The 19,650-nt window shown below is 34.6% G+C and overlaps 1 protein-coding gene across 2 annotated transcripts in view; it reads right to left on the bottom strand.

Moving 5' to 3' along the window:
* Window positions 1–19,650, bottom strand: part of PRTFDC1 (phosphoribosyl transferase domain containing 1) — a 94,224-nt gene that overhangs the window by 68,105 nt on the left and 6,469 nt on the right. For both annotated transcript variants that reach the window (XR_004229784.1, XM_031939855.1), the window contains exons 2-3: window positions 12,807–12,913; window positions 9,031–9,214 (exon numbers count right to left, since the gene is read on the bottom strand). Coding sequence is in view for 1 of the 2 variants with exons in the window: in XM_031939855.1 (XP_031795715.1) it covers window positions 9,031–9,214; window positions 12,807–12,913 (291 nt within the window). In the remaining variant the exon portion in view is untranslated. The remainder of the gene's footprint in view (window positions 1–9,030; window positions 9,215–12,806; window positions 12,914–19,650) is intronic.

Below are 19,650 nucleotides of genomic sequence, written 5' to 3'. Positions count from 1 at the left end.
TGTCAAATTTCTCACCTTCTTGTCCTTTCACTACTCATTTCTCTAAACGGATCCTTACATTACTTTCACAAGCCTCTTCTTCCATTCTTATTCAGAAGCTGCTGAATTGAAGGAAAATTTCATAACTACAAGCAAATCAAATAAGCCCTCCCTGCAGCAAGAAGTCCTTTTATTCTGTTTCATCCTAATTCATTTCTAGTATCATTGTCCTCCCTCCACCAAAACTATTTATCTTTTCTATTCATGTCTCCCTCTCCTTCCCTTCCCTATTTCTTTGAGCTGAAGATATTCCTTTTTTAAATTTATTATTTATTTTTTTAACATCCATTAAATTTTTTTTGAGTTTAAAATTCTCTCTTTCATCTCCTCCACATATTGTGAAGGCACGAAATGGAATGTCAATTATACACATGAAATCATGCGTGCTAGTCATGTTGGCCTCCCTCCCCCCCAAAAAAACTCAACTCCAAAACACCCAAGAAAAATAAAGTAAAAAAAGTTATGCTCCAATTTTCATGGAGACTCTTTCTCTGGAAGAGGATGACAATTTTCATTATAAGTCCTTCAGAACTGTCTAGGATTATTGCCTTCACTGTTGATCATTATTCAATATTGCTTTTAATGTGTATAATGTTCTCCCAGCTTTGTTTGTTTCATTTTATATCAGTTCACACAAGTCTTCTCAAGTTTTTCTGAAATTGTCTCCTTTATCATTTCTTATGAACAATAGTATTCTATCACAATCATATACTACAACTTGTTCAGCCATTCCCCAAATGATGGGCACTCCCTCAATTTCCAATTCTTTGTCACCATAAAAAGGATTGTTATAAAAAGTTTTGTCCCGTTCCCTTTTTTGATATCTTTGAGATATATACCTAGTAATGGGTCCAAGGACACACAAAGTTTCAAAGCCCTATGGACAGTTCCAAATTGTTGTCCAGAATGGTTGGATCAATTCACAATTTCACCAATAGTGCATTAGTGTTCCAGTTTTTCCATATCCCCTTTAACATTAGTCATTTTCCTTTTCTGCATTTTAGTTAGTCTGAAAGATATCAGATGGTACCTCAGACTAGTTTTAATTTGAATTTCTCTAATCAATACAGATATAATACTAATATAGAGCATTTTATGTGACTATGGATAATTGACAACTTCTGAAAACTCCCTGATCATATCTTTTAACCATTTTTGTCAGTTGGAGAATGACTCATATTCTTATACATTTGATTCCATTCTCTATATATTTGAGAAATGAGATATTTATCAGAAAAATTTGCTGTAAATTTTTAAAGACATTCATCTCAATGTACTGAGAAATTGAGGCCATGAACGTAAATCCTCCCACTTTGTTCATTTGAAAACCCTTTGACATCATTTTTCACTATTATCTTATTTTCCCCAGTCTTTGACAAAGAGGTGGTTTTTTTTCCTGTGTGCTTGATCTCATCTCTTCCTGTTTCCCCTGGAATCTTGTTAATTTCAATCATCCCTTCTTTCTTTCCCAAATCTTCACAGTCTCCTGAACTTCTAGTCCCTTCCCTACTGCATTTAAATTAATCCAATTTTCTTCAATTCTTAAAAAAAACTTTTATTAATCTCCATCCTCTCAAACTATCATTCTCTCCTTACTTTCTCAGTCATATTTTTAGACAAAGCTCTGTATATTAACTGCTTTCACTTTCTAATCTCTTACCCAAATCTTTATTTTTGCAACCTGTCTTCTGGCCAAAGCTCTCTCTCCCCATTCAAGTCTCTCCTACAATTTGCAGCCAAAATTTTCCTTAAGCAAAGATCTGATCATGTTACTTCAGTACTCAATTCCCAAAATTTCCTATTACTTCTAGAATAAAATGCAAATGCTTGTTTAGTTTTGTTTGGCTATTAAAACTCTTTACAACTTGATCCCAACCTATCTTTCCAGACTTGCTAGACACCACTCCCTTCCCTTGTTCTACAACCCTGCCAAATAGGCTTTCTTTTTCTATTCCTCACATATGACACTATATCTCACAACGCAGCATTGACTGCGTCATGTCCAGAATGCACTCCCTCTTCACTTATGTCTTAAGGAACACTTCTTTGCTGATGCTCATCCCGTTCTAGTACATCCAAAGTATTTTGTAATTATTCTCTTTATATATCAGGAAAAAAAAATATATATATATATACAGATATTCATATATATATTATATAAGGGCATATATACATTGTGAATATATGTATGTATGTATTACACACACATATAAGTTTATCTCCTCCATTAGCTCTTTGAGAATTGAGATTGTTTTATTCTTTGTAACCCCAAGAACTGTTCCTGGCACAAAGTAGATGCGTAATAAAGGCATGTTGACTGATTCTCATAGTGCTTAGTATTTGTGGATTATTTTTTTAAATCGAGCATTTGATTAGGTAGAACAACTGTTACTTTAAAGGCTTTACTCCAACAACGTGTTATTGATGTAAAGGCTAAATCAAAGAAGATTCATGATAAGATGTAATAATAGAAATAATTGCTGAAGATCATTTGGCTATTTAGCCAGGGACAAAATCAAGCTATTACTACCGTCATGGAGAATGATCAATATGGAGTTCAAAGGAAGATGTATTATTCTCTATATATAATGAGGTGCTCCAGATGCTCCTGCTTGCAGAAGACATTCTACTCTGTGCATCAGACTCCAGCATGCTGAAGAGTTTCCTATATTAGATTTGTAATCACTCAAGAGGTCAGCCTAATAACCACACAAGACCAAGTGAATGAACAATAATTCTCAAAAAGTCTTAGTGCGATTTTATACTACGAAAGCTTAAAGCTACTCTAAGACTTTTGGGACTTTATATATGTATGTGTTAGGGCTGAGGGGAAAGGTTACACAAAGAAAGGTTATTTTCTCATAAAAAATATATTTGTCTATAATTAAAAAGAATATGGATCACTCTCTCTGTATGTGTGTGTATATATATATATATATATATATATATATATATCTTAAATAGATACTGAAAATGAAAAAAAAAACTGGTCTCAGAACTGGAAGGTAGTAATCTAAATTTCCTCTGGAAAAATTGGAACAGTTCTATTAAAGGCCCCAAGCTTTCTCCTGAAACAAAGGCCTGAGTTTTTTTTTTTTAATACTAATATTTTTCCCCCCAATGGTTATTAGTCATGAAATAACCCATTCTTTAAAGAGTTGAGGTTTGAGGATTACTCAAAGAACAATGAACTAGTACAAGCAGGCTGATAGTGAAGCAATGTAAAAGATGTTTTCAGAGAAATGTATGAATAGGGAAAAAAATGTGACCATATTGTGAGAGCAAAGGATAACCAATGGATGTTCTATAACTCAATTAATATCCATGGTATCTCAAAAGACAAAAAGGGAAGTTCATTCTATTAGGTGGCGTCCCAATGACAGATTCGCAGAAAGACATGGACAAGAGTTTTACAAGGTGATCTATACTGTTGGAGGATATAAGAGCAACAATAAGACCACAGATTCATTAAGATACCCTCAAAATAAAACTGATTTAAACTCTCTTTTATGTAGTTGAAGAATGGAGTGCTCAGTATAATTGAATATTATGAGTAGTAATGGATTCCTATGTTTCACAGATAATTGATTTTCAAAAAATTAAAATTTTAAGATTGTTTCAATTTAACAAGCAATTATTGAGTGTTTCTTATGTCTGACATTCTGATAAGTAATGGAGATACAAAGACAAAAATGAAATAGCCCTTGCCCTCAAGAAGTTTATATACTATTAAGTTAAATAGTATGTACACATATAAATATTTACAAAATACATAGAGAAAATGAAAAGTAATTTAGAAGAGAGGAAATCTGGGAAAGCAATAATTGGAAGGACTCCTTTAGGAGGTGCTGCCTTATCTATACTTTGAAGGAAACAAGGCATTTTACTACAGCTGTAACAAATATAATTGAGTTAAAGCCAATTAAACTATAGTTAAACCAATCATAGAATCATAAGATCATAAATTTAAAGCTGAAGGAATATTAGAAGTAATATAATCCAAAGACATCATTGTTTCTTAAAGGGTAAATGTATTTTAATTAAATTATCTCTTTTTTACCTTCAGGCCAACATTCCTTTACCTCTTCTTAAATTCACAGTTGTGGCAAAAACAAAATAAAAACACAATCTTTCTATTTTTAATTAGACAAAATTTATGAATTATTGTTGGGGGAAAATATCACTGGACCTCTTTATTGCCAAGCTGCTATTCCTAAGAATGAGAGAATGATGTTAGGGGGGCCTCCTTCTCTCTGAGACTGCAAATGGTGCTGGGAAAACAGATCTCCATTCTTTGCCTCTTTCCATTTATTCTTTCATGTTTTAAATGAAGGCGACTGGAGATGCTTATGGCCTTGTGATCTTTGAAAGGTCAGGAAAATGAGAAACCAGAAGTTCAAGAACTGGAGTCAAGCTGGGTTTTATAGCCAGTCATCACTAAGGTATAACCTGTAGGACTCAGAAAAGCAATATCTGAGATTCAGTCATTCCTCCACCCACCATTCGGTACTTGGAAATGAAATTGGTTGTGTTAAATCTGAGTCTATTCTCCCCAGGGACTGAGGTAGTGTAAGAGAGAGGGTACCTCCAGAAGTTGGGGGAAAATATTTGTAACTTGTTCTTGCTATATTTTCATAGTAAATATCTCTTTTGAAAGAAAGAAGGAAGAAAGAGGAAAAGAGGAAGGAAGGAAGGAAGGAAGGAAGGAAGGAAGGAAGGAAGGAAGGAAGGAAGGAAGGAAGGAAGGAAGGAAGGAAGGAAGGAAGGAAGAAGGGAGGAAAAGAAAAAAAAAAACACCTGCCAGTCTCAGAGTTAGATCTCTTTCTCCTGATGCTCCCCTTTATTATCTATATGATCTTGGTCAAGGCAATTAATTGCTATGAGCCTCTTTTTTCCTCATCTAGAAATAGTTCTAAGGTCCCTTCCAGATCTAAAGTTTGTGATTCTAAAGATTCTTTACCTGCTGGGCACTTTCTGGTGGCCAGCCTCTCTGAACTTAGGTAGCCTGATATTCATTCCATTCCTGAGTTGTATTCAAAGCATTTCTAGTGGGGCAGGACCTTGCAAAGATTGTGCTTATCCAGGCCATGTCATGATGAGGAATTGGAAGAGCACTTCAGAGAATCAGCTTTTAAAATTATATGTTTATTTTTAAATTTCTAGGGCAAAATGGTTGAATTTTCTGACTAGAACCATGTGATGCTTGGACAGCAGCCCTTGCTTCTCTCCAGCCTCCTGGGTAACATGCTGACTTCTAGAACTGTTCATGGCTCCAGGCGAGCCATTTTTCAAAAGGCTGCTCCCAATGACTCCGTTTGAGAGGTATGCAGAAGCCCCAAACACCCTTAGGGAAACGAGCTGCTTTGGTTACCCTTATTTGGTTGTGTTTATTTAGTATACATTCTTTAATTAGCCTGTGCCCGGGAGGTTAAAGAGAGAGGTGAGAGCCTGATCTGACACAGAGACGCTCTTTCTTTTGGGTGGTATCCATGACTTCCCCACAAGTCTTTGCTCATCACAACCCAGCCTGGACCAGCTTCTTCCACCCACTTCTAAGGATATTTAATTAGAGGTCAAGCATACTTCGAGTGAACAGCTGTGCCTTTACAGGAGTTGTTTTGGAGTTTCTCATAGGCACTGTCTCGAGTTGATCTGTCTCATCTAGTTAGTTCCCCTTTCTTAGATTTGGTAGCAAGAAGAAGGTCATCATTAGCCAAGCCTCTGTCTTGGGATAGTGAATAATTATAGGTTAGAAGTTTGAGAATGCTGCTGTTGAGCTTTGGAAATGCAAGTGTTTGTTCTGAATTGAGAAATGGTAAAAAGTGATTATTCAGACAACCACTAAATTATGTTCACCTAATAGTAAAAGTGGTAATGATGATGATGATGATAATGTAGTACATATATATTCTGAATATACTCATCCCAACTTCCAAACTCACAGATAAGTTGAGTCCCAGAGCAAGGCAATATCTTCCCTTCAAAGATCTAGAGGTATCCCTGAGGCGTTGGGTATAATCTTTTAATACTATGAACTTCCCATAGATATATTTCATCCTAAGATTATTCATTGAAAATCATTATAGAGAATCAACCTTAGATTAAAGAAAGGAGTATTTACTACTACTACTACTACTACTACTACTACTACTACTACTACTACTACTACTACTACTACTATTACTGCTAAGAATAAGAATAAACTATCACTCCAAAAGTCAGACACACTCTCCTATAAATACATAGATGGTGCAAAAGAAAGGGGAATTCATTGCTAAAGAGTATATGTTGCTGGAAGTGCTTTCAATGGGGTGGTCAAGAAATTTCCCTTAAACAAGGAAAATCTGCATCCAATCTATCCTTGGCTGCTAATGCAGACACTAACATTTAATGTTGTCCTAAAGGGGGGAGGAGAAAATGCTGGGATAGTAACGAGAAGATGGGAAGTCTAAAATCTTCCAGATATTTCAAACCTTACAAGGTTATCCTCCAACTAAAAGGAAGGGGGGAAATCTGGTCAAAGCCTTTTCTCTCTCCCTGCCCCTATTCATTTCTTATTCAGGAGCATAATGGAAAGTCATTCTTATTCCAATTTGTGGAATTCTCCAATTCTAGTTAATTTTTTTTATAAAGAATCCAGAGAATACAAAGAAATCCCTAATCAATTGGCCATCATTTCATTTCATCAAATTACTTTCAAATAATTTTCATACTTAGTCTAAGACCTATGCATGTGAAATTGATTATTCATCTTCTCACTTTCTTTTAATGGAGTGGATTGACTTAATTAAGCAAATATCAATCAATTCTATTTTTATAATAATAATAAAAATAATAACTACCATTTTTATAATGCTTTAAGGTTTACCAACTACTATAAAACAGATCTTCTTAAACCTTTTCCACTTGTACCCCTTTTCACCTGAGAAATTTTTACATGACCACCAGTATATAGATATATAAAATAGGCATATAAATCAAACATTTACAGATAATAAATTATAATTTCATAATCTCAACACATCCCATAAAAGGTCTTCACCCACACAGTTTAAGAAGCTTTGCAATAATTTTCATTTCAATCTTACAACAACTCTGCAAGATTATATCCATTTTTATAGTTGAGAGAACAAACTGGGAGGGATCTAGAATCAGTCTAAACTCAAACAGTAAAATTACAAAGGAAAGATTCAAATTTTGATCTTCCTTACTCCAAGTACATATTATGCACCATGTTAATAAAGTACCTCAGTAATTAGAGACGGGGGGAATTTTGTTTTGGAGCTAAGGGGTCAACAAAGAACTGAAAAATTCAAAGACTGGAACTAAGAAAATATGTCCTTTAACTTGGGACTGAAACTTTTTCTTGTGAAATGGCCCATGTTTAAGAGAAAATTCTTTGCTATGGAGTAAAATGATGACAGTGGAATCATTAGCAAATTATTATTAGCAAATCTCTAAGCAAAGAGACTTTGGAAGAAACTGAAGGGTGTGTCTAGCTATCAGACAGAGAGACCCATAGGATAACCTAGTGCAGTCTAACACTCTGCTGGTTATCCAATCTCAAACTATTATAGCTTGAACCTATGTGTTATTTCTCATGTGACTCTCTTGGACCTTCTGGGGAGATTCTTGGTTTAAACTTCTGTATGCATTCTTTCTTATTTTTATCCTTTTAGAGTCTATAATTCATCTACCAGCTTCCTGATTTTTCCCCATGATTTGGACCAGAACTCAGAGTAGAAATATTTTCATATTGGACAAGAGGAGAGCTTCTATCCAATTTTTGTGGACACAAAGATAGTCCATTGAGAAGAGCATCACAGCAATAGGACCCTGGGGAGACAGTGACCATCTCAAGATGGTTGTACCAAATGATAGTTTGGGCAATATGAATTATAGAACTATCATTGGCTATGGGAAGGAATCATGTCCATTGGATGCTGGCATCTTGTTGGGAAGAAATTCACCTCCCAAATGATGTTGGCAGTCTGGGGCAATGTTCCATTCACTCCAAGCTAGTTACTGTCCTGGTTGTGACTTGTTTACTTGAAATGGAATCTTTCCACCACACACAACTCCATTTCCCAACCTGAACTTCATTGTAGTCCTTCATGATCTTACCCTGGGGCAGGACTGGGCGTGAGAGAAAAATGGTGCACAGTTGAATCTGGCATATAGAGTAGACTATGCAACAAGTTAATTTAAATAATAAATCTCCATTCATAAATAACCAAAAGCACACACACATATATATTCTCTTTGTGGATATGTGTGTATACACGTACATGAGACAGGGAGAGAGATGGAGACAGAGAGACAGATTTCCTCATACAGTATCAGCATAGCATTCTAACCAGTTGACTTAAGTAAATACACAGAATACAACATGATGAGGTAGGTGGGAAAGTATAAGGAAGAAGTTAAAGAAAGAGTAAAAATCCTAAGGATGTTATCTTTGGAAAGGAAAGTCCCTTTCTCTTTTCATAAATCACTAGTTTGAGGGAGCCTTCATTTGGAGTTGCTCTGAGCCTGCTTAGTGATAAGGTATCCACAAATGGCTTCACTTCTTCAGTTTCTGGTCATCCCTGCAGGCCAAATAAGAGAGTATTCTACTAGGACCAAGAGTAGCTACTAGGGGATGGAAATCCTAGACCACCCTAATGTGGTATATCAAGGTCAAGCCCTAGAAAGTAATCATGTGGAACTTACACCTATTTTTTTTTTAAATGATAAAACTCCTTTGAGTTGAATCTTTTGATATTCACACAACAAAAACAGTTTTGGGGAAAAATAAAAACAATTATGGTACAGTATAATGATTTTTACAAAATTAAGAAAAACAAGTTTTTTTTTTCCTCTAAAATACTCCCAATCTACCAAGCTACCTCATTTTTTTTCAGAATTTTTCATTTTTGGAAATTTAATTTTTCTGCCCAGTTTTATTTGGCTCTAGATAATGTAATTGAAATGGAAAATCTGCTTACTTACCTGGTAACTCTTTAGTCTGATGAAGTCAACCTTCATTGAGACAAATGTATCTGAATTTCGACTGATATTTTTTAGATTCTCCACAAGGTCAGCACAGAATTTGTAGCTTCCTTTAAGCACACACAGAACCACCATGTCACAGAATCCAATATCATTCATGATATCCTTTGCCAACTTCTCAGTTCTGGAAAGGAAATCAACAAACAAAAAATAAATAGCCACAAATTTCTTGAGGTCACAGCATCCCAACTACAACTGACCAAAGCACAATATGTAGCATTAGGTTGTACTTTTGGAGGAAAAGCATTTAATTTGCAAAAAGGAGCTTCAAAATATGAGAATTATGTGATTTCTAAAATTAAAAGTTAACAATTAGCAAATGTTACTAAAATTTGTTTTTGGTCAATGGGAAATAGCAACAATTGACATGTACCTAATGCTTTAAAATCTTCAGCTTTACATGCATTAACTCATTTGAGCTTAAATCCTTCAATGTAAGCACTTCATATACTGGAAGTATTATTTTACAGATGAGTCAAGTCAACAAGATCTAGTGCATTGCTAAACACTGTGTATAAAGGAAGAGACAACTGGAAAACAACTATTTACAAATAAGATTTATATAGCGTGAATTGGAGATAATGTGAGAAAGAAGACTCTGGCATTGAAAGGGACCAGAACAAGTTTCTTGAAAAAGATGGATTTTAAGTGAAATTTAAAGGAGAGGAAGTATAGACAAGGAGGAAGGACATTTCACTGAGGGACAGTCAGTAAAAATAAAGAGTAGGGAAATGGATTGCCTGTGCCAGGAACAGTAAGGAAGGTAAGGCCATTGAATTATAGAGGAGGGAAATAAATTGTAAAAACAGCCAGAAAGGTAGTAGGGACTAGGTTATGAAGGATCTTAAAAGCTAAGGAGAATATTTTATATTTGATCCTGCAGATTATACAGAGTGACTAGAGTTTATTGAATGTGCATAGAAGGGAATGACATGGTTAGACCTGTACTTTTTTTCTCCCCACCTCCACTTAATTATTTTTTCCAATTATATGCAAAGATAGTTTTCAATATTCATCTTTGCAAGATTTTTTTAGTTCAAATTTTTCTCCCTCCCTCCCTTCCTTCCCCCCCCAACCCAAGACAGCAAACAATCTGATATGGGTTAAACATGTAAAATTGTATTAAACAAATAAGTTGTATTGTGAAAAAAATCAGAACAAAAAGAAAAAAAACTACAAGAAAGAAAAAACAACAAAAAAGTGAAAATAATATGCTTTGATCTGCATTCAGTCTCCATAGTTCATCCCCAGGATGTGGATGGCATTTTCCATCAGAAGTTTATTGGAATTGGTTAGACCTATACCTTAAGAAAGGTTATTTTGACAGCTGAAAGAAAGATGGAGTGGTGTAGGGAGATACAAGGCAGGAAGACAAACCAAAAGACTTTTATAATTGTCCTAGGGTAAGGTGCATAAGGGGTATACCAGAGTGACACAAGTGTCAGGAGAGAAAGGGACACATACAAGAGATGTTACAAAAGTAAAATGGATATGACTTGGCCACAGATAGGACACAGTGGGGTAAGAGAACAGAATTCAAAGCTAAGCCTTTAATTTGTGAATTAGAATACTGGGAACCCTTAACATGGTGCCCTCAACAGGAACAAGAAAGTTAGCAAGAGAAAAAGAGTTTTGAGGGAAAGATGATAAGTTCAGTTTTGTACATGTTCAGCTTAAAATGGTGATTAAGATTCTGATAACTTTGGAAGAAGTCATTTCAGATGAATGATGAGCTTGGAAACCGGAATGAAGAATGAGAGGGAGAGAAGAGCAGGCATCTTTTATAAATAGCCTTTTCAAGGAGTTTAACCACCAAAGAGAGGAGTGATACAGCATGACAGGTAGGGGGGATGTCTGGATCATATGAAGGTTTTTTTGGAGGATGGCATGTTTGTGAACCATAGAGAAACAGTCATTATACACTGAGAAACTGAAGATTAATGAAAATTAAATATTAATATAAGAGATGATCAATGGGAAAAACTGCTAGAGAAAAGAAGATGGCATGGCATCACTTTGCATTTACAAAGAGTTCGACTTGGCAAGGAGATGGGCTATCTCTTCATTGGAACTACTCCAAAGAGTAAACAAGGTTCAGAAAGAGGAAGTGACTTGCCTTTCTTCAGAGATGGGAAATGTCAAAGGAGGGAATTTAGCATATATTTTCTTATCTCCAAAGTTTCAAACATGCCTTAAAATTAATTTTGCCAATTTGATAGATACAAATGATACCTCAGACTTTTGATTTGATTCCCCTTCTAATCTTCTATTTAGGTTATCTATTTCTTTTGTTGTCTGTTTTTAAAAAATTATTTTTACAGATATCCATTAATTTCTTAAGTTCTCAAATTTATTAACACCAATCAAGATGTGATAACCAGTGATGTGAACTAACTTGAGTTTATCATTTTTTCTTTATAAGATTTGGGTAATTTGAATTAATTCTCTCCTTTTTTGGAGTAAATTTGCAAGCTATTCATTCAATATTACTAATCCTATTATTAAAGCATGATATGATATGATATGATATGAGAAATTTCATTATGCTGTCATTGTTTATACTGCAAATGTCCCAGTAGCCAATGCCCTTATTATTAGTTGTGAAATGTAAACTCAAGCCAATAATTGGCATGTTTTGGCTTATTTAGTCTGAGGGGAATGAAAGAAGGTAGAGACTAGACCAAGTAAGGGAATTTCCATGAATAGAACAGGTGGCCAATTCCTCTCAAATTTCATTTTATAGAGAGTCACCTAGAGCAGGGTTTCTTAAATTTTTTCTACTTGCAACTCCTTTTTATATCAGAAAGTTTTATGCGACCCATGGTTTATAGGCATATAAAATAGGTATACATCAAAATATTTACTGACAATAAATTGTAATTTTATGACCCCAACATTCAGTAACAAGACCCCATATGGAGTTGTGAACTACAGTTTAAGAAGCTGGGATGTGGAACACCAAGAATAGAGGTATGATGGAGCTAGCAAGCTCCAAACAGTTGAATTGTTAAATTTTCACTGCCAGCATGTATACCTCAGAAATCCACAATTGCTATAAAGCTGAACTTGACATTATTATTTTTTTGGTTGTCTAGATTTAAGAAAGAATTAGTAATGTAGATTAAACTTAAAATAAGTGGTGAATACATTACTCCTCTCCCCAGCATTTATGAGCTCACCCTGAAGGAGGTCATATGCTTTACCCAGGGTCACACAATCAGTATGCATTAACTTGAGTCTAGTCTTCCTAGCTCTAAGGCCAGTGGTCTGTCCAATATACCATGAAGCCTCTTAAAGAGTAAATATAGATAATGATAGCAATGAAACCTTTAAGTTTTTTTTTTGTCATGTCATATAAAAGGGAATCCATTGACTGCCTGTTTGGTGACATCATGAAATAAGAAAGGGAATGGAAGATTCTAAAGTATAGATAAATTTATCAAAAACTCGGAGCTGGAAGGGAGCTGGTATGTTCAGCCCCTTTATTTTACATACAAAGAAATTACAGCTCAGATAGTGCTGTGATCAAATATAGCTAATAAGATAATCAATTCAATCACAGAGCTAGCTATTAACAGGAAGGGTCAAGAAAAAGCTTCAAGTCCTCTGACTCAGTATTTTTTTGGTTAACATATCTCCTTTCAGAACATGCTTTAGTCTGCTAACTGTTAGCCTGTCAAACTGAACTAAGCATGTAAGGAAAAAAATATACCTACCTGTCCACAATGACACCATGGGGTATAAGCACGCGATTCAAATCTCCACAATAGTGCTGTGGGTAAGTGAATAAATCCAAGTGATAGCCTGGCCAGTCATCAGAAATCTGAAAATAAAATTACTTGGGTTGAAGTTATTTTTAATTGGATAATATAGCCTAAAGTGTATATATAGATCTAGCAAACAACCACCTGAAAACATAATCTGTGAATGTCTATAAAGATCCTTCTTATGTGCCCTACGAATTTGTGAAAATTCCTGCAGTTTGTGGGAGTATGTTAAGTAACCCCCTCCTGGAGCACTCACTGCCTTGTCGTGGTAGAGGGACTTGTATAACTCAATGAAACAGAGCTCTGCTGTTCAGGGTTACCCCAGAGGAGCAGGTCATAGGGGAGAATTCTAAGAAAAGGTGATTTTCCTGGAGAAGGAAATGGCAAACCACTCTAGTATCTTTGCCAATGAACCCTCATGAATAGAAAGCCCATCACAGGGTTATGAAGAATTTTATTTTATTTATTTTTAATAACTTTTTATTTACAAGTTATATGCATGGGTAATTTTACAGCATTGACAATTGCCAAACCTTTTGTTCCAATTTTTTCATTATAAAGAATTTTATGAAGAGTTGAACATGACTGAATGAAAAACATGTTATGACTTATTGAACATTGATAAACTACTGGACAAACTACTCTATTCTAGAACCAGATTGGTCTTACGTCTCATGAATGTCCCAAACTTCATGTTCTCTCTGTGCATCGGTCTCCTTCACCTCTGAGTCTGATCCATTTCTAAGACTCAGCTTGAGTTTTGTCTTTTCCATGAAGATCTCTCCAATTACTCCTGGTCTTGTTGAGGTGGGATTTGGAAATTCTACAGCACTACATTGGTGGGACTGGGAAGAAAAGGGGCACTGGACTTATGATTTCATTGGGAATTATCACTGGGGAAAAAACACAACTTCTTTTCTCCAAGTGGGATTATTCTACAGCTTATGGTCTTAGGGAACTGCCGTGGTATTGAGAGGCTGTGACTTGACAAAGTTCACATAATCTATTTCAGAAGTTGATCTTGAATTCAGATTTTCTTGAGTTCAAGGCTGGCTCTCCATCCACTATGCTATGCTAACTTTCCAGCTCTAAATACTATTTAAACATTTGGGTTTTTTGTGTGTTTGTTTTTGGTCTAGACCTCAGTTTGGGGGAATTCTCTAATTTGGAAATTTCCTGCATTGATAAAGGTGGCCATTTGTCTGTAACTCATAGTCTTAGAGGGACTATAGTGGAGGTTCATAGAGGGTTAAAAGACTCGCCCCTATTCAGAACTGGATTTAAATCCAGATCTTTTTGACTACAAAGGTGGTCATCTATCCATTATGTCATGCTGCTTGCTACTCGGCAATATTCATACGCGTGTACATATTTGTGTGTGCGTGTATGTACATGTGTAATCCAGTAAGTATTTATTAAGCACTCTATGTCAAACACTGTGCTAGGAAGCAGACATATAAATAAATAAGCCTTTCAAGGTGCTTACATCCTTCATATTGATTGATATCAGGTAGTAATTGGATATATCAATAATGTCTCCTCTATTAGACCCTAAGTTCCATGAGGGAAGCATGACTTATGCTAGATCTGCACATTCTATTGAATCCACTAAACAACAGGACATTTTTAAAAACAGGTTTTTTTTTCATATGAATTTAGATCATACTAATTTAGAGTTCATGATCATCTGAATCCCTGTCTGTGTTGAAAATGGACATGAACATTACTAAGGATATACTTCATCTTTTTACAGAAAGCAAAATTTAGAATTATTTTGATGGACCCATGATCTCATTGATGGAGATGAACTTTCAAATAGAACAGATTATGATCTATAAAGGTAAAGACCCTCTCATCCTTTGTGATTCTTTTCAGTGTCCTGCAAATGTTCAAGATTATATCAAATGAAATGTGGGCTTCCTCCAGATCAGGGATTCTTAACTTTATTTCTGTTTCATGCACTCATTTGGCAATCTGATAAAGCCTATGGATGCCTTATCAGGATAATAAATTTTAATTGATAAGACAAAATACATAGGATTACAAAAGAAACCTATTATAGGGAAATATACAGGGAACAGTTTTTTAAACTTTGTGGACCTCAGGTAAAGGACCTCTGCTTAGACCTCTTTTCATTGAGTAGATGCCAATGGAACAAATGGGCTACCCCTTAATAATCTATATTCTTTTTTAAAAAAAGTTTCCATTTTTATTTCAAATCATTACTGAATTTCCCTCTGGTACTCTGCCTAATAACATCATATCATTCTAGTAATCATTGGTAGAAAAATGGGAAATATCCTCATGTCTAGAATGCCCTTCTTTCTCACCTCCACTTAAGAGAATCCCTTGTTGTTGGATTCAGGTCTTTTTTTTTCAATCATATCCAACTCTTCATGATTCCCTTCTTGGCAAAGATACTGGAATGGTTTGTCATTTCCTTCTCTAGCCCATTTGAGAGATGAAAAAACTGAGGCAAAAAGGGTTTTAAGTGACTTGTCCAGGCTCAGTCAGTGTCTAAGGCCACATTTGAACTCAAGAAGATGAATCTTCCTCATTTTAGGCTTGGAACTCTATCTACTATGACACCAATCTGTCCTAGAAAATCCCCATCAACCCTCAAATTATGGCTTAAGGGGCCGCCTTTCTTGAAGCCAAATGTTTGTTAGTGCTTACCGCTCCTAAATTATTTTGTATTTACTCTGGATATATTTTGTACATATTTAGCTATGCATCTACTGCTTTTTTCCATTAGAATATAAGCATCTTAAGAACAAGGGCTACTTCATTGTTTGTGCTTTTATCTCCAGAGCTTAGTATAGAGTTTAACTCATATGTGATAAAGAAATGATTGCTAAAAATATTATGTCACAACATAGACTAACTTTATGTTCCAATTCATCTAAATTAGGTTTTTACTCTGAGGGTAAAATTCCTAATGAAAGAAGAAAAAATGTATAATGATTATTGGGGAGTTTTACTATGGAGGAAGAATAATGAGGAATTTATGCACAGGAGCTAAGAATATTCACTTGCTACTAAAAAAGACACAATAGGTCGTGTGAGATGATGTATTTATTATAATTTCTGCTTTTTAGAGGACACTGAGACTATTGGATTTTGCTTGAATTTGGGAGTTCTGAGTTATAACAGGGCTAAAACTTAGTACCCACATTAAGTTCAATGCCAATATGAGGAACCACCAGAATGGGGTTGGTATGAGGTTATCTAAGGAGAAGTGAACCCAAAGATCAAGTTGAAAACATAGCATATCAAAGCTTCCATGCTAATCACCAGTGGGAGTGGGCCCTGAGAGATCATTCTACTCCACTGGGCAACACAAGGATACCCAGTCTGAAACACACATGAATGTACACACATATACATGCATACATATACCAATGAGTAGCATTTTCATCCACTTCATCCCATTTGATCCTTGCAATGACTCTGTAGATGGTGTACAATTTTATAAAAAAAAAAAAAAAAAAACCAAGAATGCACACAGCTAAGAAGTTATAAAAGCAGGATTTTAACCCAGAGTCTAATTTCCAAATTTCTTGTTCATACCGACTCTCACTAATTACAGGTAATTGTCTTCACGGGTTTTTTTCTAAATTTTTTTATCCCTTTTCCTCAAAGAATTTCAGTATCACTTCAGCTTTAACATAATACTCTGAAAAAATAAGCTATATTACAATACATTTTTCTTTAGTTCCCCTCCCCCTCATAAATAATGTGTTTTCTTTTCAAAAAGGACCAAATTTTGGCCCAGTTGAAAAAATCATTTAAGAAAACTAAGTCACAAGGCTAAGAGTAACCTGAATCTGTTTTTCTCTTAAATGATGGGAAGAACTCTGTAATATTCATTCTGAGTTATTAAAAATACCTGGTTCCTTAGATTACTTTTTATTTTCAGATAATTTTAATAAGAATTATTAAACAGCATAGACATATATACACACAACCATGTAGAAGTTTGGAAACAAAGATGTTTATTTTTCCCCCTCTCCTAACTTCTAATTCATTTAAACTTGTGAATATGTCACCATTTTGAAAAAAAAAATCACATAGAGTTAGGCTACATGGGGATGAGTGTTGCTTCATTATGATACTCACTAAAAATATTTCTAGAAATTAAGGGCAAAGAATGCCCTTAGGAATCTCTCTGAGATCCCTAATTTACCTAATAACTCAGACTGTTTATATATTAACACAGAAAGAACCACTTTCAAATTTATTAATTATGTTAAAGCAGAATATAAAAAAGGACAACTTTGGAAGACTTAAGAATTCTGATCAATGAAATGACCAGCTGTGATTTCAAAGGACCAATCATGAAACACGCTACCTACTTCTTAACAGACAGGTGAGCACACAGGGTACAAAAAGAGAAATGCCTTTTCAAATACTATGGAGCCAAAGTCCAAGATTTTAACAACTACTATTATAAAGGAGCAGAGGGCTTAGGATATGATATTGTGGAAGGCAAAGAAGCTAGGATTACAACCAAAAATAATCTATTGAGCAAAACATATCATAATCCTACAGGGGAAAATGAATACTTAATGAAAAAGAGAAATTCTAGGTGTTTCTGATGAAAAGACCAAAGCTGAATGGAAAATCTGGCATTCAAATTTAAGAACTCTCAAGAAAGGCATAAAAATAGACAAACATAAGTGAGAAATCATGAGGGATTTAATAAGGTTAAACAGTTTATATTCCCAAATGGAAGGATGATACATTTAATCCCCAATAACTTTATTGTCAGTATTAGTATTAGAATAGTTAGGAGACTACTTAGATGGAGAGATGAGTATGGACTGACTATATTGGGGTTATCTCAAAAGAAAAATGAAGAGTAAGAAAGAAAGATATAATGGCAGAAGTGGAAGGGAGGGAAAGAATCCAAAAATTCCATAAAAGAGGTACTCAAAGAAGTTTTTACATGGCAAGGGGAAATGGGAGGGAGGTGACAAAGTCTGAATCTTATTTTCACTTTGAACTGGCTCAAAGAGGGAAGAACACATGAGATTGTATGTAACACTTATGCACATGTTTGTATGTACATGTATTCCCATACATAGTAAAATGGTTATTATACAAATCCATCTTACCCAATAGGGAATTAGGAGGATAAGTGACTAAAAGAAAGGGAGAGGTGATGATAGGAAGGAAGAGTAAATTAAAGGAGGCAATAATAAGCAAACAGACTTTTGAGGAGGGGCAAGATTTTAAAAAAGGGAGAGAGAAAAATAAACAGAAAATACAGAATGAATGGAAATACACAATTAGCAATCATAACTATGAATGTGACTTGGAATGAATTCACCCCTGAAATGGAAGTAGATAGCAGAATGGATTAGAAACCAGACAATATTTTGTTTACAAGAAGCACATTTAAAACAAAAAGACACACACAGAGTTAAAATAACAGCTGGAGTAGAATATATTTTGCTTCAGCAGAAACACAAAAAGGAAAGGGTAGCAATTGATCTCAGACAAAGCAAAACAAAAAAAAATTCCCAATTAAAAGTGATAATCAGGGAAAATACATTTTGCTAAAGGATACCATAGACAATGAAATAGGTAATATGAAACATACATTTACCACACTGCACAGCATCCAAATTCTTTAAGGAAAAGTTGAATGAATTACAGGTAGAAATAAATAATAGAACTATACTGTTGTGGGGGTCGTCTATATGTCTCTCTTGAAACTCAGTAAATCTAACCATAACATAAATTAGAAACAAGTTAAGGAGATGAACAGAATTTTAGAAAAGTTAATTATGAGAGACCTTAGGGGAAAATGGAATGAGAATGGAAAGGAGTCCAACTTTTTTCCCCCCAACCGTACATAGTACCTTCACAAAAACTGACCATGCATCCAGGCATAAAACTTCACAAACAAATGTAGAAAAGCAGAAATCTTAAACTCACCATTTCCAGAGCACAATGTAGTTTAAAAAAATATATTCACTTAAGAAAAGTAAAAAGATAGGTTAAAAATTAATTGGAAAGTAAATAATCTTATTCTTAAGAATATATCAGTCAAAGGACAATTCATCAAAATAAGCAATAATTTCTTTAAAGAGAGTGACAATGAGACAACATATCAAAATTTGTGGGATATAGCCAAAGCAGAACTTAAGGGGAAATTTATAGCTCTAAATGCTTACATTGATGAAAGAGCAATTCAATGAATTGGGCACAAAACTAAAAAAAAAATTAGAAAGAGAACAAATTAGAAATCCCCAATTAAGTACCAAAATAGAGAATTCTGAAAATCAAAGCAGAAATTAATTGAGAATAAGGAAACCATAGAACTAACAAATAAAACTAATTTTATGAAATAACCAATAACTTAAATAAGCCATTGGTCAACTTGATTTAAAAAAAAGCAACAAAAAACTAAAATGTCAATATCAAAAAGGAAAAGGGTAAATGTATCACCAATTTAGATAAAATTAAAGCAATTATTAGGAACGTTTCCTAAAATCATAGAAACATTTTGACCCTTAGTCCTATTTCTTACATACTAAATAGCATTATTGAGGATTTATTTTTGCAAATTGATAAAATATATTCAAATTTGGTACTTTTTTGGGAGTGGTTGTAAAAGCTTGCTCAGAGAGTTGAAGGAATGACTTTTATATACACGACAAAAGGTGACCCTTCAAAATCAAGATGAATTTGTAGAATCACAGAATAACAAAGCTGGGGTGCTACAAGGGAAAACGGTTGTCTTCCAGGCCAGTCCATACACAAAAGATATCTCTGATATAAACTT

This window comes from Sarcophilus harrisii, chromosome 5 (genome assembly GCF_902635505.1).
Source record: "Sarcophilus harrisii chromosome 5, mSarHar1.11, whole genome shotgun sequence".
NCBI classification, from domain to species: domain Eukaryota; kingdom Metazoa; phylum Chordata; class Mammalia; order Dasyuromorphia; family Dasyuridae; genus Sarcophilus; species Sarcophilus harrisii.
Note: the sequence above shows the minus strand (reverse complement) of the source record. Positions and strands in the feature narration are given on the sequence as shown.